A 25,856-nucleotide genomic window follows, 5' to 3' on the forward strand; every position below is an offset into this window, starting at 1 on the left:
TTGGGCAGCTAATTTCAGGGCCTAATTTGGGAAGGATAGAAATGATCAGCAGTGCATGAAGAAGAAACATATTCTCTTTATGTTTTTTCAACAAGATAATCATTATTATTTATTGGTAGCTGTATGTAGTGTCTGCATTCATTTTGTCTTTAACTTATTTCATTGAAAAGGCATTATGTGTATGCTTTACTGGACAGATTTTCAGGATATATACTTTATTCTCCTGATTTTATGATTCCATTTTCCTGAAAAGACCAAAAATATTTCCAAACCAAGAATATCACTAAACAAATCCAAACTGAGAAACCTTTTTCCCTCCCATCATTTCCCCCAATTTCTTGTTTTTGTTTTTAAAAAGTTAACAAGCACTTATTTTCACTTTCTACCATTCTGTCCACTACCTCTAGAAAAACGAAATAAATATAATCCAGGTTATAAACAGTCAAACAAAATTAAATCCTGTGATGACCATGTCCAAAATGGGTGTCAGATTCTTCATATTGAGCCCATTTTCTTTTTGTGAGGAGATGGATACTATTCATTATCACTGGTACTCTGTTACTTTACTTGATTGTGTTGATCAGAGTTTTTAAATCTTTAAGAAACTATGTGTGTATGTGTGTGAATGTATGTATGTATTAAATTGCTATTGTTGTAGAAGAAGGGGAGTGGGAGGGATGAGGGGGCAGAGATCTTCATTCTGTTACCTTTTTATCAAACATGATTTAAATGCTAATAAAAATCAAATCCTACGATAAACTTAATATGTAAAAATGATATTGAGGGTCTACTGTAATGAATGGTAATCTCATTGTGAAGCAAATGGTTATATGAGATAATATAGACTTATCCTAAATTAATTAATGTTGTAATGCTTGATTAAGTTGGCAGGTGTTCTTAAATGCCTACTACAGCATATAAATTCCTATATTGTTTTTAGTGTGGGCAATTTTATATTCCCAGAATGTTGTATTTCAAATGCTACCATGGTTCATTGAGAATATTAGTTACCTTAAGCTTTAGCACTGTTTGATTTTGTTGTCATTTATTTTATATTTATAATTAAAAATAAAATTTCTATGACAAAAATCATGTCCTATGTGTACACATATTTGAAACATTTTCAAATAAATTTTATGAATATGCTATTTTTATATTATTTATTAATAGAATATCACATTTCCTTTATTTGCTTTATTAAGATTTGATTGTTTTTTAAGAAGTCAGGTTATTTAAAAGTGTCAGATTTGATAAAGCTATGCAAGTATACATATGCATATATATATTTGTATATGTGCACATTTATTAATAAACATGGATATATTTTTATCACGAATATTACCTATAGATTTCCTATATTATTCAGGTGAATTAATATAAAGCAACTCATCAGGTATATAGATTTAATAACAATATATTTATTTATATAGTGGGAGAGTGGAGGAATCATTGTTTTAGTTCTAGCTATAGTATTAAATGGAGAATACTACTTTATATTAATTGTTTATCCTTTTTTATATACCAGTAAAAATGTATTCTATACCTTACTATTCTTTATTAATAATTATGCTTGTTTATATTTTAATTTTAGATTGCCCTATTAGACTCACCAACAGCTTTAAGTATGGAAGAGAAACTTCAGCAGAATGAAGCAAGAGTAAGTACTAGTTTGTCATATTCTCTATAGAGAACCTGTAGAATCATAAGCCCTTTCTGTATACATTTTATTTTAGATCGACATTTAAGACTTAAATATATTTTTTTCATAATTCTGCCTTTTCAAGAAAAGTCAACATTTGAAAAGAAACATGCTGCTGCTCTTTGTTTTTTGATATTAATTTTTGGACACAAGTTTGTTGATAAAAAGAAATTTCTGCTACCAATGTGGGTTATTTATCCCACTAATAAAGTTATGGATTTAGAGAGATGCCTGGGATATTGAGGAGTTCAATAACTTTCCTAGAATCTCTTAGAATAGTGTGTCAGAAATAAGACATTAGATTTGTAAGTTTCTTGAGGGCAGGGACTGTTTTTTATCTTCTTTTCTGTCCTCCATTGCTTAGCACAGTATATACAATCTGTACTTTATAAATGTTTATTGATTGATGGATTGATATTGCCTCTATTGTGCTTTTGGTTCTGGTGATACAAAAGAGAATAAACATTCATATAGTGCCTACTATATCGGGGCACTGTGGTAAGTGATTTGCAAATATTATCTCATTTATCTTCAAAACAAGTCTGGGTAGGTATTGTTATAGTACCAATTTTATAGTTGAGGAAACTGAAGTATTATAATTGAGGAAGCAAAATAATTAACTTGAACTAAGATTTATTTAGAAAAGTTTAAAAGGTCATTTGGGCTATCTATATAGTATAGAAATTATAAAAATTAATCTACATTCCATGTAATGAAGCTAAGAATACAGCAAAAGGTCCCTGTAGCCAAAAATCATGATGTATTAGAAGTAAATTACAAGGCAAACCAACACCTGCTATCAAATTACACGTTTAAAAGTTATTTAAAATATGTTGCATCTCCTTTCTCATTCCTTTAAATTATTTTATTCTCATGAAGTAGTCTAAAATTTTGTAGTGAGCTATCTTATAAAAACACCCTACTTCCATTCTATTGTAAACTGAAAATATTATATCTAATTTACAAATGTAATATAATTTGAAAAAAAATTTCTGAAAGTCAGTGAAGGTATATTGATAGTTATATGTATTTCTGAGTACAGGTAGGTGCTTGAGTAGTTGGGAAGAAAACCAAAATTTATTAGGTTTAGCTTAGACTGTAAATGGGAAGAGGACAGTACAAGATGTGGCTTTGAATAATCGGAGTCTAGAATCAAATTGACAAATGTTAAGGTAGAACAGTCCATACTCTAAGGACTAAATAGAATCTTGGGTGAGGTGAAGCTTTTTGAAAACTAGTTTTATTATTGCCTGACTAAATATAATATATGTTATATAATGAGGAAAAATTGTAAAAAGAAAATTATTTTAGAAGCAATTTTGGTACCATACTTTTATTTCATATCCCAAAAGATTAAATTAAAATAAGGAGGAAGATCACAGTTTTCTCTTATTGTAAAGTTATCTGTCTGACAAACGGATGACCCTAATATAGATTGTATGTAGAATGAACATTAGTATAGACATTCATTTGGAATGATCAATTTCCTCCTGAAATGTTTACCTTTTTAAACCTAATTCTAGTTTGCACACTGAAATTTTAAAATTGCATTTTAATTACATTTTAGAGACAGTGTGATGTGGCTCAAAAGCTGCTAAAAAAGCTCACTAGTAAGATGGAGCTCAGATTCAAACACATCATCTGTTTATATACCTGGGCCAGTCCCTCAGCTGTATGTTCTTCAGACACCTCTGAGAAGAATCCAGAGAAAATGTTTACCTGCCTTAGGAGGAAAATTTTTCCTTCTGCCCATGAAATCATGTATCTTGTTCTGATAATAGTTATCAGGAATATTCAGCTTAATTTAATGGAAAATATATTTGCATTGACAGAAACATCCGTTTTGCTCAGAAATCTTGCCCTATTTAGGAAGACCTCATTCTAGTTTTTTGTTATTTTTATTTAGCTCATGCTATTAGTATTAAAAATCATCACTATAATCACAGTGATAAAATTGCAGCTTTTTAAAAGAAGGTTATTTTTCTTATAACTATGTGTAGATTATGGTAATCAAAGTTTCTAGCAAAATACAGTTGTTTTTTTTAATGTTAGTATTATTTGATTATATTTGAAAAGGGATTGGATAACGCTTCCTTTGATGAGAAATTTCTGGTAGTGTGGATGTTTTGCATTTCAAAAAGAAATTTCTAACAGCTGCTAACTCTTTATCCATGTGATTTTGTACTTTAATTTTGTAGTCTCATCTTCTTAGTTTCAGTTCTTCGAAGAAGAAATGATATTATTGGTATTTGAAATCAGCTTCTTTGTGCACATTTTTTTTTGAGTCAAAAATCCCCAACAGTATTGAGTGTCATATAATTTATATTTTTACTATGAGAGATATCTGATGTTGGAGTATCCCTTAAGATTTGGCCTTAACTCTGGAGCAATTAGTACTATTATTTTTCCTTTCAAATTTATTAAGAAAATAACAGATGTATCAGTAAAGCAATGCAGTGCTACTTATAATTGTTTTCTTAGATATTAAAAAGATCCTAAATATTGGAATTAAGTATTCACTTATTTATTATTAGTTCCATACTCATGAACTATGAAAGCCCTTTTTGTGTTCGTAATCTGCTAACCTTATATTTTTCCTTATGGCTTATGAGCCTGGACCCTGTTCTGGACCTCTAGTACCTTTTGGTTCTTTTTCTCCTAACTCTGCACCATCCTTGAGTAGGGGAACATGGGAGTCTCTTTCTCCCAGTCTTGTCTGTTACCTGTCATGCCTTTCTAATCCCTAACCTCAGATTACCCCTTCCATCTGCTATCTCCATTTTTCCACGCAGGCTGCTGAATTAAACTGGAGAGAAACATGACACCATTCTGATTACATCCACCACAAATTGATGTTATATAATCAAAGCAATCTGCGAGTTAGGTGCTATTATTATCCCCATTTTACAAATAAGGAATTGAGGGTCCTGGGTAGATCAAGTCACTTTACCAGGGTTGTACAACTTTGTGACAGGATTGAATGCTGAGTCTAACCTGCTACTTACTATACCACCATACATATCTTTCTTCTTATTATAGTTGTCTCTTCATGATATTCATATAGTCAACATTATAGAGTTGGAAATGACATCACTGGTTATTGAGGTTCATCCCCTTTGTATAAATTAGGAAATTGAGGTTTCTTTAAGGTCACACCTTTGACAAGTGCAAAGTCGAGCATCTTCTGAATGCAGATCCAGAACTCTTTCCCTTCCCCGAGTGTAGAAATACAGGAATTAAAGGCATTCTCAAGGACATGGATAGCTAAAAGAGAGATGTGTTTACTGGAAACTCCAGCAAGTTGAAAGAGAATAGGGAGGAAAGGAGGGATGGCAGCAGTAATAGAGATGAAAGCAATTTTGATAAGGTGAAGTTTTCATTTAGAGCTTTTCTTCATTCAGAGCTCCTCTAGTTCATTTGTTCTGATGGATATGTTTATCCACATAATATATGTTTTTTAGTTTTTTTTTCCTGTGTTTTCTAGGACCTAATTTGGGGATTATATTTGTACTTTATGGTCTATTTTAATTGCTTTTTAAACAACTAGGATTACATTATTTATTAGATTGCATTATGCATCAGACTACCAGATTATTCTCATTTACCTTGAAAAAAAAAAACATTTTAAACTAATACTACTTTGCATTGGTGCATAGTTCTGGAAAGTTGTTTAGGGTTCAGATTAAATGACTTGCTCAGAATTAGAAATTTAATATGAGAGGCAAGATTTGAATTCTGTCTTCCTGTCTCCAAGCCCACCACCTGATCCACTATGTTGCTTCTGTATTGGTGTATCATATTGTAGATATTTGAAAATGTATATTCAATGCATATTTCACTATTATGAAAGGAAATTGATCCTATTAAAACAGCAGTCTTTTTTTATTAAAAAAGCAACTGACTCATAAATTTTAAAAAAAGACAGAACTGAGACTTGGAAAAATCTATTAATTAGTGACTGTAGCAGATTATCACTAAAAGAAAACTGCAATCTCAGAGATTGTCTAATCACTACATTTAATTAAAAAGAAAAGTAAATCACTATTTCCTAGTATGTAAAGTATAGTCTAGCAAAATTAACAATTAAATAGGAAGCTGCCATCCTTGATTATCTAAGGTTGATTAATATCTATAAAAACTGCTTAAATTTGTGGAGTGCAGACTTTAAAACTCAGAGATACATATACAACTTTTTGATTTTATTAGTTCTTCAATAAAAACAACTACAGAATGACAAAATCTTTTGATCTATTTTTGGGAAATAATTGGAGTATTTTGCTTGAAAATTATAATATACATGAACTTTTGAGGGTTGGGAAATTTTGTTGGGTAATATGAGAGTCCTAGAAAACCTTTTTCACTGAATTTTCATTAAATTTTTATTTCATCTTCAGGTGCAAGAATTGACCAAAGAATGGACAAACAAGTGGAATGAAACTCAAAATATTTTGAAAGTAAGAATTGCTTATAGATTATGACACGTTATCTTCAGACATTTGTTTTCAAATGTTGCTATCATATACTTTGCTGGAAATAATGTGAATGAAGTTGTTTAGCATAATTTAATTTCTTTAAAAATTGTTCTGCATGATTAGGAATGAAAGGCAAATAAGCTTTAAAGTTACTTTGGGTATTTATTATGTTTGTGTTGAGAATTGTGAAATTCCTGTCGGATCTTTTCTATTTTTGACTCAGCAAAGCACAGAAGTCTGTTAAATATTCAAGAGCATTTAGTATTTGAGTAGATCTCTGTGGTTGTGTTAAAACTATTATGAAATGTGTTATCAAATCAAAAACTTGAAAGAAACAACTACCTATTAAAATTTGTATCCATTGCATGATTGGTTTACAAGAATTGCTAAACGAATAATTTTTAACAGGTTATTTCTTACCTTTCTAAATCCTAGACAGACAGAGGTGATATAAGTTTCTGCCAGGAGAAATTACACAAGGATAGCTTTGTAGTAAAGAGAACCTTTTTAAAGAGTAAAACATTCTCTTTTTACAACCTCCCTAATTATAAGTGTAAGATACTTCTTGTTTTCTGTCTTATCCAACTTTGTACTGATTGCCACAATGGTGGAATGCTTGTGTGAAAGACTTTTCTTTGGTTGAAAATCTAAGTCTAAAATCTTTTGTTTATTTTTCTCTTGTGATGAAAAGTGATAAAAAGATTATCTTCTTAGGATTCCTATTTCTGGCATATTGTGGAGAAAATATTTTCTACAGAGCTAAAAATGGCCTATTAGCAAAGTTTCTTTTTAAATCATGAATGTATAGTTAAAATCTTAATAAATATTCATCAAGTGTCTCCTGTGCTAGGCATTCTGTATATTAGAATGATTCATGATATAGCCTTTGCCCCTCAAGGAATTAAATTTTTTTTCATATAAATACAAACATTGTTCATAAGAAGCTTTTGCTGTCTAAGAGAGAAGAATAAGCATAAGTACAAATAAGACCAACATAAAAAGAGCTTATGAGATGCTATGAATAGAAGAAAGATTACTTTCACCTAAGGAAGTCATCAGGGAAAGCATATTGGAAGACATGGATATGGATTGAGGAAAAGGGGTATATCAACTGGACAAGATAAAAGAAGCCCATGTTAGATGCAGAGAACAACTTGAGCAAAGACACGGAGACAAGATAGGATAAAAATGATTTATAGAGTATTCTATTCTTGCTGGAATCTAGAATTTACAAAGATAAGGATTTGATGAAAGGAAAGGTATGTTGAACCTTGAATGCCAAGATTAGAAATAATTTTTTTATTAGGTAGACTTTTGAGAAACAGTCAAAACTTTTTAATAGAATAATATAATCAGAATGGTTCATTATGAAAAGTACTTGGCTGGGGTTGTGGGGTGAAAAAAAAAAGATCATTTGGAAAATGAGATTAAACTCGATTCAGGAAGAGGAAGTGTTGTGCTAGTCTAGCTGATATAGAGATAAAATAATAAGAGGAAAAAGAGGATTCTCATTTGAAAGTGTGTTAAGGTTAAGAGTTCTTTTTTCCCCTTTAATTTGTTTTCTTTTTTTCTTTTTTTTTTTTTTTAACATTCATGAAGAAAAAAATTGAGCTCCACATTTTTTGTTTCCCTTCCTCACCACTAAGACAGTGAGCATTTTGATATAGCATGTTTAGTAATGCAAAACATATTAATGTATTTGTTATGTTGTGAAAAAAAGTCACAGAGCCAAAGGAAAAATTAAAAAAAAATTCCAAAACTCAGACTATCAGTTCTTTCTCTGGAGGTAGATAGTAATTTCATAAATCTTTTGGAATTGTCTTGCATCATTGTATTTTTTAGTCATTCATTTTTGAACCATATTGCTATTATTGTGTACAATGTTCTGGTTCGATTCCTTTTACTTTGTATCTTTTCTGAAATCTTGTTCATCCTTTCTTATACAGTAAGATTCCATTATAATCATGTATAGGTTACACAAATTGGTTAGAGCAGTAGTTCTCAAACTTCTTTATACTCTTACAAATTTTTGAGGACTTTTCAAGAGCATTTGTTTATGTAGGTAATATCTATCAATACTTATTGTATTAGAAATTAAGGCATTTTAATATTACTATGAAAGCAGTTTTGATCTACCTCTTGACTGGTTGCCCCCAGATCAACTTGGAAAACCATTGTAACTTTTACGGTTTCATTTCTTTAGTCCTGAAGAAAAGTTAGATAAGTGGCCTGGTATAGTGGAAAGAATGCTAGGATTGGTGTCAAGAAAACTTCTAATACATGCAGTATTACTGTGGGTAGGTCATTTAAAAAATTTTTTTTTCTGAGGCAATTAGGGTTAAGTCCAGGGCCACATGCTAAGCTGTGTTAAGTGTCTGAGGCCACATTTGAACTCAGATCCTCCTGATTTCAGGGCTGGTGCTCTATCCACTTTACCACCTAGCTGCCCTAGTTCATTTAATGTTAATAAACTTCAGTTTTCTCAGCTGTAAAATACAGAAATAGTCATATCTGTTGCCCTTACTTCAACCTGGTTGTTGTCATGAGAAGAAAAGATAATAGTTGTAAAATAATTTGGACATCATAAAGTGTTATATAACTAAGTTGTAAAACCTCATGCATATGTCCTGTTTCTATTTCAGTGTTGAACTTTCTATAATCATGTAACTTTCGGGTTAGTTTTTGGACTTTCTATTTACTGACTGACTCAAAAACTTTGGTCATCTGAAAATAAAAAAAATCTTCCTGATCCTTTAAGGAAGATACAAGTTTTACTGATACTTTTGGTCTACATCATCATTTCTTGACTTTTTTCAGACATTTGAATTGCTTTAGGAGTTGAGAAAATTGTTATTTTATGCTGCACTGAAATTCTTCAAGATTTTGAATTACCAGGGGCTGCTGGAGGCCTAGATGAAGTCTACCTGGTCCCATAAGTTATGAGAAAAATGAAACTTAAAAATTTTTTAACAATCAGATTATTTTTCATGTGTAAGAAAGATGTTATCAAGAAACTATTGTACATGCAATGTAGAATGACTTAGTATCCAATCTTGTAAAAGTTAGTAACTGAATTCTGTCATTCAAAATTCTATAACTGAATAATGGAAAAAGAAATTTGAATGAATAAATTTTCAAGTTATTTTTATTGAACATTTATACTTCTCAAGTGATTAAAGTTAAACCTTCCATTGAGACTTTTGGAATATCCTGTATACATATTATGCAATTAAAACATAAAAATATTTTAAAACTCAGATTATATTCCCTTCATTAGGATCTTGGCAGTGCTTATAAGTAATGAATTTATGAATCTTTTAAAACTGGTAATCATTTTCACCCTACTTTATGTGGGTCCTGATGGATGGAGTAGTAGATTTGGATTCCAGATAATTAGCTCCTCTTGTGACTTACTGTGTATTAATAAAAAAATTTCTTGAGTTTCCTGTGCTGTATTTTCCTATTTTGGAAAACTGAATTTTTACCTTTGCTCTTCTCTATTTTGGAGTTCATTAGATTTAGAAATTGTATTTTTTCTTTAGTTAGTTGTCTTTTATGTGAGTGGCTTTATTGATATAATCCCTCTTAATGCTTGTGCTCCCCCCCAAAAAAAAAACAAACAAATCTCTAATTTATCCTGTATATCTCTTGTTTTTACATAATTTACATAGTTATTTGCATGTTTTTCTCCTTTATTAGACTGTGAGCTCTTTGAGAAATAGGGACTATCTTTTACCTTTGTATTTCCAATATTTAACCTCAGTTCTACTCTAAGAGAATGTTGTACTAATTGCTTAGTTTTGGAGTTGCTTTTATAAAGCTAAAACTTAACACTACTTCAGTGTACATTTATTTCTTAAAACAAACAAACAAACAAACAAAAAAAAAACGCACCTCACTCGAAATGACTAAATTAAGAGAAAGGATCCAGAACCATTGTGTATCCCCTTTTGAGTCTTCCACACTGTGATGTATTATAATTTTTCTTAAAGGCTATGGAGCATGCTATCATGACTTCCAGCCAACTCTTGTTAGCTTTTTGCTTCAAAATAAATCTTAATTAGTTTGGAATATAACATAGAGCTGGAAACTTCCTGGAAGATGGCTTGCACAGAACGGACTGGTTTTGTCTAATGCCTGGCCAGAGATTGAATTGGGAATTTATACTGAGATCTTCTTTAGAGGACTTGAATCTTTTTTTTTTTTTTTTTTAATGTATCATCCCCAACTAAAGAAGATTTATTTCATTATTCCTTTAATGTTCATATAGAAGATTCCTGATAGTTACTCATGAGGATCTACTGAGAAGCATGTTGAGTAATCACGTTGTGAACTGCTTTATGAAAACAGTATAAAGTTATGGTGCAAAAACCCACTAAATGCTGTAAATTAACCATGCTTTATCATATTTTAATTGTATGAAATGTATCAAATCAAGAAAAAGCATGACATCTACCTTTTTTTACAGCTGAAACAATGTGATTTAATGAAAAGAGCATGTCACATATTCTATTACTTTATTATGCCCGGTCCTACTTCTTTAGGTCTTAGTTTCTATCATTGGTAAAATGGTGGATTTGGATTAAATGATTTCTAAAGTCTTTTTAGCTCTAACATTCTATGAATCCATAGTAATGGAAGTACGTACTTAGTAGGTACTATTATTAGAATTTAAATAGGAATTACATTACAACTTAAATATATTACTTGAAGCTAGGTGGGAATGCTAAATGGACAATGTCCATATGAAAAAGAAATATACTCAGTTTAAAAGAAACTCCCATTATAGTTCGGCTCTTTTTGGAACTTTTGGTATATCAATGAGAAAGAAAAAATATTTTTTGTTTAGTTGTAGTTGAAATTTTTCTCTTGTTGTAGACTATATCTTTTAGAAAATTGATTGTTTCTATATTCCATTAAGACACATTTAAGTAATGTTATTTCATTCTCAAAATGAGACATAATCAGTAAAACTCAGGTCTCCAGAGGAATAGATTTTCTGGTCTTTCTTCTGCATTTCTAATAGAAACCCTGTATTTTAGTAATGTAAAGGATTTGGATACTATCCTGTACTGGCATCACTGTTTAGACATATGATAATGCAGGTTCATGGAACTCAACTCATGTGTGGTAGAAATTAGTCAGCAGGAAGTTGCCTGGGGCTCCAAATTTTTAGACTCTAGAAAACAAAGGGTTGGGGGAAGCCCTCTGTATTGATTGATAGGAAACTCAGTTTAATCTAAACATTTCCTTTGCATAGCATTCACAGCTGTGCCTAATTTTTATTTATGAAAATTAATTCATTGCAGTCCTTGGATTGATAAGAATACATCCTTTTTAAGCTATTGATTATTAGCCTCATTATGAAAAAATGTTTAGATATTTTCAGGTTAAAATCCTGACCGTAAGTAATCATCCATTCTGTTTATACATAGAGTAAATTTAAGAAGATAAATGAACCATTGCTTTCCTGGATACAGTGCTCTTTAAATATTTGATAATTTTGCATGAGAAACTAGTTACTTTTAGAAAATAAATTATATTGATATAATTTGTTTTATATCACATTTCCCTTGGTGTACTTTCCTAATTCCCTGTCAGAAAGCCATCCCTTATAATATCATGTTGAAGAAATGAAGAATTTTTTAAAAAGTATAAATAAAAGTAAAGAACATTCCACCTATGCCTGATGTTTGTTATATGTAGTACCCCACAGCTGTGGTTCTCTACTTTTATGAAGAACTGGGGGAAGGAGGGGAGAATGTGGTATCTTCTCATGGAGACTCTTAGATGTTGTGTCCTTATTCAATTTCAATTGCTTTGGTTTTTTTTTTTTTCACTTACATTGTTATAATTATTATGTTAATTGTTTTTCTTTTTTTGCTTATGTCATTTTTCATCAGTTTATATCTCATTGTGCTTTCTGTATTTATCATATTCATGATTTTTTTACAGCATAGTATTTTTCCATTATACTCTTTTGAATCATCATTAGTTTAGCCATTCACTACTACACTACATTTCCATTCTTTAAAACAAAACAAAACAAAACAAAAAAAAACAAAACATTGATTTGGGATATATGTTTAGTAGTAAAATCTTTGAATCAAAGGTTGTGGCCATTTCCTTTATATGATTCCAAGTTGCTTTGGTACTAGTTCATTGCTCTACCAATAGCATTAATGTGCCTTTCTCGAAAGCTGATGTCTGAATGAGAGGTCTGTATTTCCATGGGCTGTCCTTGCCAAGCTGGAGTTATGTTCCCACATTTTGGAAATATTTAGTACTATTTCATTGTATAGTGGAAAGAATATTGAGCTTGGAATCAGAGTGCTAGATTCGAATTTCTCCTTAGGCCTTGACTAGTTGTATATTCTTGGGGAAGTCTCTTAACCTCTTGGAGTATCAGGTGATCTGGAATAATAATAACTTCTAGTTCATAGGTTTAGCATGGTTAAAAGAACGATATTAGTATTAGCAATTAATCTGAATTAAGAACCTTGTCTCTACCAGTACCCCTAATAACCTATAACCTGTAATAATTTACTTGGTTTCATTACACTAATTCAATTCCCAATTGGTCAGGAAGCTTATATTGACAGATCTGGTCTTCACAATGCCCATCCCTCCCTCACTTAAATCCAGTTGACTTATATGACAAGGCATCACCTCCCTGATGTCATCGGCCTCTTGGAGAGTGAAGGACAAGCAACGGCTCTGTTTAAGGCATTGGCGTGAGCGCTGGGATGATGGTGCAGAGGTGCACAGCAGGACACTGCATGGCCCAGCTGATAGAGAGCTGGACCTGAAGCCACAAAGACCTCAGTTCTTCAAATCCAGCCTCAGATGCCTCCTAGCTGTGTGACTGCAGGCAGATCACTTAGCTTCTCTCCAAATCAGTTTCTTCAACTGTAAAAATTGGGGGTGATAGTAGTACCTACCTCACACAATTGTTATAAGGATTAAATGAGATAATATTTGTAAACTCTGTATAGTACATGGCACACAATGCTAACTGCTACAATAAAAACAATAATGCTATTATTAAATAAATTTTTTATATATTATTACTATATGAGTACCTGCTTATTAAGGACTTGTACTCTAACAACATACTATAAAACATGAACATAAGAATGATCCAATATAATATGATTAGGGCAAAAGAGAATGGTCTTGGAAAACTGGAGAAAAGAAAACACTTTGGAGACAACAAGGGAAGTTCTTAGAGTAGATGGTGCTTGAATTTAGACATTAAAAAAGAGCAGGATTTTTAACTGGCAGGGGAATCTAGGTATGTGTGTGTGTGTGTGTGTGTGTGTGTGCATTAATATATATGTGTTATATTAGTAGTTAAATCATAAAACAAAACTAGAACTTTAAAAGGATGAGAAAAATGAATTATACTATATTTAAAATGATTTTATTTGATTTGATATATTAATGGTATAAAATCTTTTTTGTTCTTAATTAAAATGAATAATAATTTTTAGCGAAAGCCTGTAATTGAATTTGCTTCATTATTTTTATAAATCTTGGTTTAACACATTTTAGTAATAGCAAATCAAAGGTCTGGTTTTAATTTTTGTTTATTTCAATAATTGATTTTAATGGTTGTCCTATCTGGAAAAGATTCTTAACAAAGATACAGTTACAAGTGGAAGTAGTACATCATTGGTTATTATTATGATAGTTTTTTATTTTTTAGTACCATCTCTCCCATATGCCAAGAGTTTTGTTGAAATTTGACTAGTAAATTATCTTCCCTTACATCATTCAGTCATTCTTGAAAACTAATTCGAAGGTGTTTTCTTTTTGTATGTTTTAAACAAATAATTTAAAAACCCACTGTGACTGTGTTTCAAAGTTGAATGTAAATATTCTTATTCCTTCACTTTTTGGGGGACTTGACTTATTATCAGATTGGTTTAGATTGTAAGGTAAAAAATCCCAACTCTATTTTCTTGTTCTCTTGTGCTTAGAAGATAATTGGAATTATCTTTAATCTGCAAACTCTTGGTGTAGGCTCTTTTACAATCTCTTTTTCCATATTGTGAATCAGTCACTAAACATTTATTAAAGGCCTACTATTTGCCAGGCATTATGCTAAGTTCTGGGGATACAAATACAAAAAAAGACAGTCCCTGCCTTCAAGGAGCTTACAATGTAATAAGAGGATACAGTTCACAGAAGGAAGCAGGTAGCAGGGACTGAGAAAAAAGGAGAGATAACGAAGAAATCTAAAGGAATTTCCCCAATGGAAACTGAAAAGACATGGAAACCTTTAAATGAAGGCTTTGAGGAGGAATTCTCCACTCTGCCTTCCAAAAAGAAAGGTGTAGTTAAAAATAGATACCATAATCTATGAATGCTCTTTATTTGACATATAGAAATTCCAGTGAATTGCAGTATACTGAGAATGAATAATGATTGGGGTCTAGTCCTGCTCTTTGTGCAATTCCTATTTTCCCTTTAGAATACTGTGATCCCTGTGTGACATAGGTCCATCTGGCATATGGACTAGGTAAGAGTGTCCATGTTGACCTGTACATTAAGTATAAGCTTAATTTTTCTCTTTTTTAGGTATAACAAAAAAAATGAATGTTATAATATTTTCCTTTCATACTTTAGTGGATTGACTCACTTGTTCGTTAGTGTATATACATTGTACTTTGGGACAATAGTGAACTTTCAAAGTTTCTTTGGTAAAAGAATGACATAGATTAATAGTGACCTATGCATTAAGAAAATTAATTTGACAGATATGTAAAGTGGACATCTTGGACATTGTCATACTTGACTATTGATGTTACTATATAATTTATAGTGTATGTGTGTATGTGTGTAAAACTATAGAACATTCCCCAGATAACACAAATTCATTTAATAATTAATTTTTAAAAATTAAATGTTTTATTAAACCTTTTGTCCTTAACAGTCACTTCAAGAACTTTAATTTTGAACTATATTTTATGAAGAGAACAAACAGTTGATATTGACTACATTTGAAGATATGAAGATAGTGACTGACAGCCATTAAAAGAATACTTTATTTTTATTTTTTCTTTCCTAGAATCTTTTTCAGTTATTTATATTTTTCTTAGTTGCCTTTCCAGATCTAGTCATATTTCTTGTATTTTCCAGATTGCTTTTCAGAATAGTTGGACCATTTCATCACTTCACTAAAATATATATTTATATACCATATTTTCCTATAGCCCCTTCAACACTGAATGTTACTATATATTGTAGTGGAGTAAATTTCTCTTACTATTAGTAATTTGGAGCATATTTTCTTTAGTCATTTTGTTTTTTTAAATTCTTTTGTAAGAAGGGGATGATTTATTTATTTTTCATTTTTTTTTCATTTTCCTCACTTAAGTGTAAAAAACAATATTTTTTTGGTTATACATTATATTGACTTTTTTTGAACATATTTCCTTATGAATCATGTTGGGGGAGAAAAATCAGAACAAAAGAGAATGAGAGAAAAAAGCAGAGAAAAAGAAAATAAGTGGACATAGCATGTGTTGATTTACATTAGCCTCCATTGTTCTCTGGATGCAGATGGTGTTTTTCATCTGAAGTTTTTTAGAATTGCCTTTGGGTCATTCCAGTGCTGTGAAGAACCAAATCTGTCATAATTGGTTATTATAATATTTTTGTTGCTGTGTACAATGTTTTCCTGGTTTTTGCTTGTTTCATTCAGCATCAGTTCATGTAAATCTTTCCAGCCCTTTCTAAAATCAGCCTGTTCATCAGTTTTATAGAACAATAATATTCCATTACATTTACATACCATATTTTATTTTATTTTTTATTATAGCTTTTTATTTACAAGATATGTGCATGGCCAATTTTTCAGCATTGACAATTGCAAAACCTTTTGTTCCAACTTTTCCCCCCCACTCCTTCCCCCAGATGGCAAGTTGACCAATACATGTTAAATATGTTAAAAGTATAAGTTAAATGCAATATATTCCATATTTTACTGATGGGTACCTGCTCATTTTCCAATTCTTTGCCACCACAAAAAGAGTTGCTACAAACATTTCTGCATATATGAGTTCTTTTCCCTCTTTGTAGAAAAGGTTCCAGTTTTATAACCTTTTTAAAAAATCAGTTCATATTCTTTAACTCTTTATCCATGAGATTATCTTGGTGTTATATAGTTATATTAATTTCTTATATAGAAAGAGATGTATAATCCATAAGTGAACTTATAAAGAAAGAAATTGGGACAAAATGATTTTTTGAGTACCTCTTATCAAATATTCAATGAATAATTAATTCTAGCATTATACATTATTTTTTTATTTTGTTTTCTTACTTAATCCATTACTTTCCTTTTTATTGTCACTTTGACTTTTGAGGTTCTTGTATTCTTTAATGGGAGAAATCTTCCTAGGATACCTTTCACTTTGCCATCTTCTCATGTTTCCTCTCACAGTATCATAAAGGAGGTATCATTTTATTAGTAATGAACATATTGATTGACAAAAGTGTTCAAAGAGGGAAGTAGGGTATTCTTAGTTTTTTTTTTTTTTTATTTTGCCACTGCAGTTTTTTTTTTTTTCCAGCTAACCAGTTTAAAATTTCTTACCTAATACTTTGTACTTTCAATCTCATTTGCCTAGCTAATTATAGCTTCCAAAATGACCAGATTTGGGGGCATTGTGTCATCATAGGAAACAATAGGGCAATAGATCGGATTTTGGAGAATATAGTGACCACAGATTATCTTGGGTCTTTCTGAACTTTGCCCACAAAATAGAAAAAGTGTATAATTTGCTCACAAGCAGTTATAAATTAACAACAATAATGACAATATATATATTACATTACATTACATCACACTTTAAACTTTTCAGAGTACTTTTATATGCTTTCTCATTTGATGATATCTATTCTCAAAATAACATTTACCACCTATATTAATTGTATTAAGCACTTAATGACTTGTTAAAAGAAGTTAATAACTTGTCGTTATAATAATCTGCCCAGCAATTGAGTGGTCATCTTTTCAATATTTCTGTAAATATTTTCATGATGAAAAGCAAAATAATGAACAAGTTCATTGTTCTGTAAAGATTGCTGCCAGTGTAATCGTTTGGAGGGCAGATAACTAGAAGTGTATTGACAAAGCGAGGTTGCCATTCCCAGAACTATCCCTGTGAGATCAGATACTTTTGAATTCACCTTATCTGAATGTGATACATAGTTTTTGGTTTCTCTTCGAGAAGGGATAAATTAGACACTCTAAGATGGTAAGCAATAAAACTTCCATGGGAGAGAAGAGTTTTGAGGGAGAGGGGTAAGACCTAAATCTGTAAATTTAATGAATTTTTTTGGAGGCACACATTTCTGTCTTTTCTTTGATTAATTGAGCATTCAATTTCTAGCCATTGTCCTAACACAGAACATCAGTATAGATGCAGCCTGCTCCTGGGAGTGCTGCAGCCTTATCAAAGACAAAGAAAAGATCTGGGAGCTTTTATGGGCTGCAAGCTCCATAAAAGTCAACAGAAGATATCAGCAGACAAAACATCAAAAACAGAAACCCCACTGTATCCTTAGGTGCGTTCAGAGGCCTAGTGTCTCCGACTTAGAGCACAATCCATGGTTACCCACTGCATCCTGAGGCATTACCACTGGACTTAGGGGACTCTGGAGGAGAGAGTGAGGTTGATGATTTTACACAGCGCTGCCTCCTATAAAGCAAAGTCACTTGCGAGTCCTGCTAATATTCATTGGTCCTCCACCAGAACAAGGATGAACAACAACAAAAGGCTTTGATATTGTAACTAAGAGTTGTGTTAAAGTAACTGTGAATGTTTGTCTTGGGGAAGAGAAAACAATATAAGGAACATGGTAGCTCTCTTCAAATATCAGAAGGGCTCGCCTGTAGAAGATGGATTAGGTTTCTCTGCTTGGCACCAGAAGACAGAACTGGGGCAGTGAAGTCAGATTTTGCTTGCTATAAAGGAATGGTCCCCTCGAGGCTTTCTCTAGCACATATAATGTGGTCCTCTTACTACTTCCTGTTCCTCCCTGGTGTGAAGCAGGGTCTTGGGGTCTCATAAGATTGATAGTAGAGATTCTTAGTGTACAGGATCTGACCAACAAGCCTCCTATTTTATAGTCACAATGTGTTTGATGTAGACCCTAAATCCATTAATGTTTTTTCTATATCATTGCCTCTGTGTGTGTATAATCATTTGTATATATTTCTCTTATCACAGATGTTATGTTGGTCTTTTATTATGTTTATACAGGTTCTCATGTGCTTCATAGGTAACTTTTCCTTCCTTAGCAAATTACTGTGATCAATATTTTTCAAATTGTTTGCTATCAATTTCAGATTCTGAGGATATATTAAAACATTGGGTTTTCTGAATTTGGTTTATTTAACTTATATAGTTTGTAGTATAGTATCAACTTAATTATTGTTTCAGTTCTCTTTTCCATTTCATAAATATGTGCAGAAATATTGGTTTCTCTGATTATCTGGCCCTTCCTTTTAGTTTTTGGCTTTCCCTCAGTCTGACACCTGGAACTGGTCTTTTCCCTTATTGTAGTCATTCATATAACATAGGAGAATCCTTAAAAATGCACAGTAGTATATTTTTTGTTATTGAAACATAAAGACTGTGTCTACTGCCTAACCCCATCTGCTATTAGTTCCACAAATATTAAGAAAAGATTTGCCCCTTATGAAATGATATTCATTTTCTATTAGCTTATTTTTATTTGCATATTTTAAAATTCTCTTTAACAGTGACTCTTTGATTTTGCTGATGACCAAGTTCAGACTTATTGGTCTGCAGTAGTTCATTTCTGATCTTTTCCTTAAACAGGTTATTTTTCTGTAGGCAGGAATTAGTTCTCCAGTGAGTTATTAGTGTTTGTTCTTTTATTAGTCATTATTGGGTCATGGATAAGAATTGCTTTTTAGTGTAGTCAGGCAGCCCTGAGTCCTTCTCTACCATTTATTGACAAGGCAAGATTTACTTTGATGTAATTGCTGTATTGCCCTTTTCCAAAATGTAGATTGTGTACAAAAAGGACACTTGAGATTTGATCTTATAGGAAGAAAGTTTTCTGAGTGTACCTGACATTACCACTGTGCATAAATGTTTTACTTGCATGTTCATAAAAGTCCAAAATTCTCTTTTAATTTGTTGGTATTCCTTCTCTCTTTGTTTTACAACTTGATAACCCTGGATTGGTGTGTGTGTGTGTGTGTGTGTGTGTGTGTGTGTGTGTGTGTTTTAATCCTTACTTTAACCTTCATTCTACTGCTCAGTTCTTTCCCATGACATCATTCCTGGAGTGCCTACATTTTCCTCCCTTCCTTACCATGACCTTTTGGTGAGCCTGTTCAGTACTGCACTGCCTCCTTCTTGCCATCCTTTCTTTCCAAGTTTCAGTCTTAGTTTTGATTTATTCCAACACACCACTGTCTTAACTCCTATTCATGTGCTGCTGAACAAAGCTGGGGAAAAAAACTCATCAAACTATGCTGACTAGGACTGCTACAAATTTATGTTATGCAATCTCACATGGGCCGTCAATGCTGCAAAGCAATCCTTTTACACCTTCCTAATTAACTCCTTATTCCACTCAACAGAGAAGCATTTCCAAACCTTTTCATCCCCCTCAGACCTTGATGGCTTCCCCTACTTCCACCTTCTCAGTTGAGAAACTTGCCTCATAATTCACTGAGAAAGTGTAGGATGTTTGCCAAGAGCTCCTTTTCCCCTGTTCTTCAGAACTATAAGTCAGTCATGAACTTCTTCACCCTTGTCTTGCTGGAAAAGGAACCTTTCTCCTTGCTAAAGCAAACCCCAGGCGGCGCACGTGAGATCTCAGGACCTCCTGTTTGCTGCAGCAGATTGCCTCCTCTCTGATTCCTACTCTCTCACTCATCTTCAGTGTCTCCCTGTCTACTGGTTTCTTCTGTATCATTTACAAATACACATATGACTCCCCTATCTTCAGAAAACCCGCTCTTGATTTTTGTTATCTGCATTGTTGGCAGAACTTGAGGACATCTACAACTACTGCCTTCAGTTCCTTTTTCTTTCATTTCTTAATTCTTTGCAGCTTAGCTTCCAACCCCAACATTCATCTGAAGCTGCTCTCTCCAGAGCTGCCAGTGATCCCTCTACTACCAAATCTAATGGCTTATCTTTATGCTACTTCATTCAGCCTATGCCTGCTAAGTGGAGGTACTCCCCGAGACTTGTCCTGAGCCTTCATCCCATAGAGGAAGTTAAGTCACCTTACATGGACTCAGTTATCACCTTTCCAGTCACCCAAGACATCCCATTTTCCAATTCCATACATTTTTCCTTACTGTCCTCAAGCCCCAGAACTTTCTCTCTCCTCATCTTCACCTCTGACTTCTTTCAAATCTCAGTTTATGCCCTGTATTCTCCAAGAAGTCTTTTGTGGTCCCTCTTAATACCAATGTTTTCCCTCTGAAGTTATCTCTGATTTATCTTCAATATATTTCATTTGTATATAGTTGTTACCATGTTGCCCACATTAGATTGTGAGCTCTTTGAGAGTAGAGGCTTTAACATTTTTTTAATTTTGTTTTTCTCTATGATCTCTAGCATTTTCTCTATGTGTGACACATAGTAGGCACTTAATAAATGCTTGTTGGCTGTTTTCATTGATTATGATGAAGGCAACTCTTAACTTCAGGGCTTGAAAATTACTGTTTTTGAAAAATCTTTTACATAGCCCTTTTTTCCTTTATCTTTTCCTCCTAAAAATTGGTGAAGGATGGGAGAAGGGCAGAACTTAGTTGAACTTTTTGGTGGAGTTTTTGTTATACTCAATAACCTAATATACTCAATATAATATACTCAATAACCTAATATACTCAATAACCTAATATATAGATAACCCAAATATAGTAATTCATGATCTGGGTTATATATTGTATTAGTCTATATCAAAGTCATAAAGTCATCTCTATTAGGAATACAAATTTTAATTCAAAAAATTTTTTTGCTTTAAATTTTTCTTTTGTTCAGGTGACTGGCTAGTTTTAAATATCTAAGAAACACATTTTGTTGTTCTTGTAAACACACTTGAGCTCAAATAATTTTTTTTCTTTAGATAGCAGGCCATAAAAATGTAAAGAGCTTTTAGGCTTCATTGATAGATATGGTGTCTTTGTTTAGAGAAACTGTATCCCTACTTAGACCAAATATGTAGTATTTTACTCAGTTCTTCCTGGCACAATTTAGGAAAGGACTTGGTTGCTGGAAATTATGCAGCAGAAGAGAATATATAAGAAGAGAAAATTTAAGAAATGGTAGGATGGGATATGATATCTATTTAAAGAGCTATTAATATGTCAAGGAGAATTACATGTAAAAATAGTTACAAAGAGGCAAATTTAAGGTTTCTTTAGAGAAAAACTTAACAATTAGACTTGTCCAAAAAAGTCACTGTGTACCTTTCACTGGATAAGGAAAGGAAAGATTAGATAACTATTTGTTCAGTGTTAATTGGGCATTTTCTCAATTATGAATCAAACTATTTGGCCACAGAGATCCATTCTGATTTCATATTTCTATAATAATGTAACTTTGCAGTTCTTTTAAAAGCTTGTTTTCATCACAACTACTTTGACTTTGGGAGATGACAGGAAATTTATGGAAAAGTTTTATATGAAGAATAAGTGAACAAAAGGACCCTTGCTTTTTAGCTATAGGAATGACCAGTTTGAATCTGGTAAGAACTATTTATATATAAGATCTATTCATCAGGTAAGTATACCAGCAGAACTTTTAAAATTTATAACACTTTCCTAAAGATCCACTTGTGCATCTCTCTAGGTTGTATACCTATGGGAAGTCTGAATAAAATATATTGCCTTATTTGGATCATTGACTCCTCCATCCTATTGATACTAGAAAGCTCCAGTATAGGAAGTCATTGAGCATTGATTTTGATAGGCCTTTACCCTTTTACTGAGAATGTGAGCTGCCCTATTTGATTTTTTTGATGACTTTCAATAAACGTTCTTTTTGTTAAAGTATTATTGCTCTGATTATCTGTGCTCCTACTCTTAAGACCCATGTCATCCTTTTATAACAGCTGCCTGCTATGCTTGCTAAAGTGATCAACAGCTTTATATATGTTCTGTGATTTCCACCTAATACAATGGAGGTCCAGAAATACCCAGAGTACTATTTTATCATAGGAGAAGCAACATATACTCAGCCTTAGGGATGAGTTTCCTAAATAATTCTTGTATGGGGCAATTAGGTGATCCAGTGGGAAGAGCTCCAGAGTCAGGAAAAAACATCTTCCTGGATTTCAAATCTGGCCTCTCAGACACTAGCTGTGTGATTCTGGGCAAGTCATTCACAAGTCATGCTACAGAGATAGAGCGTGGGCATAGTGTTTGGCTTGCTGAGGCCTTGTATAGTAATATCCATCTTATAGAACTTCATGCAGTTATATTGGAGACAAGCGATTTGACTCCTGCATGCTCAAATTTGAATGGGCTATGCTCATTCAATGTGGTTTTTAGTATATTCCAATTCTTTTTTGAAGTATTGTTAAAAAGAATTCTAACTAGATACTTTCTTTTCATTGTTGAACAGTATGCTGTCTGGTGATATGTAATATTTCTTTGTGTATGTACAGCCTGTAACCAAAAGTCTTTTTTTTTTTTTTTTTTTTTTAGAAACATAAGAGGTGCTACTCCAAAGCATAATGATCATTAATTTGTCATCATAAATTATTTAAGTGAAAGACAATTCAAAACACTCTGACTTTTTGGTAGGAAAATGAAAGGCAGTTTGGCAAAGTCAAGTTGTTACTGGGAAGGAAAAGGTTATGTTGTTTCTCCCCTCCCCCGCCCCCAGCTATCAACATTCCTTTTACTTTTTCTCATGTTTCATTTGATTTGTTGATGATAATTAGTCAATGCTGTTATAAATCTTGGGTCACAAAATGCCTTTTGGTTTTTTAGCACTAGATGTCACTGCAGATATGAAAAACAGTCTTCTGAGAGATATTTTGTTCAGGGACATTTACTTGTAAAATTGTCTCTTTGCTTTAGATAAGTATTGCTAAGTGGACTTGTGCTAAATAAAGCACCAGTTCCAGAATGTTAGACTTGGTTGTGAGGTAAATTGTGAAGAATTCACAGAAAATACTCTCCTCTTAGATTTCCATTTTGCAGCCAGTTTGATATTAGTTTCATAACATATTTGCATGTATATTTTTATATTCACCAATGTAAATTTCTGTATTATTTTGAAGTTGTCATGGTGTACATACATAGACTTTTACTTGGTAAGGAAAAAAACTTACTGTTCATGATGGCAAGTAATATTTCTTATTTCTTTTGATTAGAGATTCCTCTGATGATAATTGACTTTATATTTGTAACATAGATTTCTTTAATGTGATTTGCTTTTTTATCCAGTTATTTCCCCATGCTAAATTTCATATATGATGAAAAAGCTTTTTATCCTTATTTTTACCATTTAAATGAACATTTTGTAACTTTTTAGAAGTTCAAACTAACTCAGTAAGAAGATGTAGGAAACCAGAATAGCTAATATCTTTATTTTTCTTGTGTTTACTTTAGCATAGTAAATGAATACTGCTCTTCTTTGGCGTTTTTCTTTTTTTAAGAACATTAAGGCATCAAGGACATGCAGTGTTAGAACAGCATTCACATTCATTTGTAAACAAAATCTAACTAAAATCCTACTTTTAAAATTACCTTTCAAATATATTTCTTCAACCAAAGGAAAGAACATTTTATCTAATGAAACTGCTTCCAGAAGTAGAACTCAGCTATTGCTTAACGTCATACAATTGCTATGCAACATCATTAACTGTACAGCATTTAGTAAAGGGTCATGGAGAAAATACTGTACATAATTTTGCATTATGGAGAACTTGAAAGCTAGGCAAAGAATCTAGGCATGGTTAAGTACATAATAGGAAACCCTAAAATGACACGACCAAAGTAGTACTTGTGATGGGTTAGTCTGGAATTGTTTTGCAAGACAGATTGGAATGGGGTTCTGATGGTAAAGGATACAAAATCTGGATTCAGAGAATCCAGCTCTAGGAATAAATAAAGACCTGAACTTAGTGTTGATAATGAAAATGGGCATAAAGGGAGAAATAGCAAAGAAATTTTGAAATTTGGGGAAGTCACTTAATTCTTTTTGCCTCACTTTTGTTATCTGTTAAATGAGCTGGAGAAGAAAATAAGAAATCATTCCAGTATCTTTGGCAAGAAAACCCCAATTGGGGTCAAAAAGAGTTGAACAAAACTGAAGTGATTGAACCACATCGTGATATAATTAATGCATGAAATATTTTCCTAGAGTCCTGGTGCATATAGTCACAATTCCTCTTTAACTATTCTATACCCTGATAGCAGTATAAGCACTGAGAAGGTAGGAATGAATAAATATTTGTGTATAGGATGAAGGACTTGTGTTTTTTGTTTTTTTTTTTTTTTTTAGTGCAGTTGCAATGATAGAATTCTGTTTTTCTTTGAACATCTGTTTGTGATGATGTTGAGGTGATGTCTATCCAAATCATTGAATTTGTTGATGAGTAGAATTAACTTGCAATTTAATTACAGGAAATCTTAGGCTACATTGAATAGCACAATGCCCAAACCAGTACCCTACTGCAGTACTCTGTTCTAGTCATGCTATATTTGAAGTTTTGTTTTCACTAATGGGTCCCCTTTAGAAAGAACATTGGGGAACATGTAGGATTATCATCTACCTTTCAGGACTAGATATGGGAAAGTTACTGTGATGTAAAATATATAAAAGTATATTGAAAAATCAATATGGATACTACATGGGAATATATATGGGGAACTTTGTGGGAAAATATGCAACAAAACTATATAGGAAATGATATTAAAAATAATCTTTAAAACCTTAAAAGAAAATTTTGATGCTTAAAAAAATAATCTTCAGTTAGCCAAAATTTTTTAATTTAATTTCAGATATAGGGTAATTTGGTGAGAGGGTACCACGTTTCATCTTTTTTTTTTCCCTGTTAGAAGAACAATACTATTTTTATATTAAGCTAGTGAACTGGGAAAGTGTTCAACCTGCAAAATAGTTTTTCCATAATGTACTTTCTAAAGAGGCTTCCAAATTGATTAATTTTCATTGTTAAAATAAGCAGACATGGAGTTAGATATATTGTTTCCTACTAAAGTGAATGAAAATGTCCCTTAGAATAATAAGAAAAATAATACCTTGTATTTATATAGCACCTTCTTCCAAAAAGTTCAAAGCATTTTCCAGAAATAAGCTCATCAATCTTATCACCCTCCCTGTGAATAGCTGGAGAGAAGGGGGAGAAGGGAATAAGCAGGAGGGGACGTAGAGGGTGTACAGATTGGGCACTGAAGATATTGGCACAAGTAGTTTTAAAATATTTTTCTTTACACTGATGGCATTTGCAAAGCATTTCCTAAATCTAATATTGAATGAAATTTAACCACTCTACAGCTTCATAATCCAAATGATTGTATCTAAACTATAGAAAATTATTTATCCACAAAGGCCAGATTTTCCGAGGGAAAATATATATAAAATGTACCCCTTAGAAATGTTATCATTACATTAATTTGAAATTAATGTCAGCTAATTTGGCAGAAC

General features: G+C 32.2%; 1 protein-coding gene across 12 annotated transcripts in view; it reads left to right on the plus strand.

Moving 5' to 3' along the window:
• The window catches only part of KIF16B (kinesin family member 16B), a 341,720-nt gene that overhangs the window by 78,942 nt on the left and 236,922 nt on the right, over nucleotides 1–25,856 (plus strand). For all 12 annotated transcript variants that reach the window (XM_074287819.1, XM_074287817.1, XM_074287818.1 and 9 more), the window contains 2 exons: nucleotides 1,592–1,657; nucleotides 6,094–6,153. In XM_074287819.1, the coding sequence (XP_074143920.1) occupies nucleotides 1,592–1,657; nucleotides 6,094–6,153 (126 nt within the window). The remainder of the gene's footprint in view (nucleotides 1–1,591; nucleotides 1,658–6,093; nucleotides 6,154–25,856) is intronic.

This window comes from Sminthopsis crassicaudata, chromosome 2, assembly GCF_048593235.1.
Source record: "Sminthopsis crassicaudata isolate SCR6 chromosome 2, ASM4859323v1, whole genome shotgun sequence".
In the NCBI taxonomy this organism is placed as follows: Eukaryota; Metazoa; Chordata; class Mammalia; order Dasyuromorphia; family Dasyuridae; genus Sminthopsis; species Sminthopsis crassicaudata.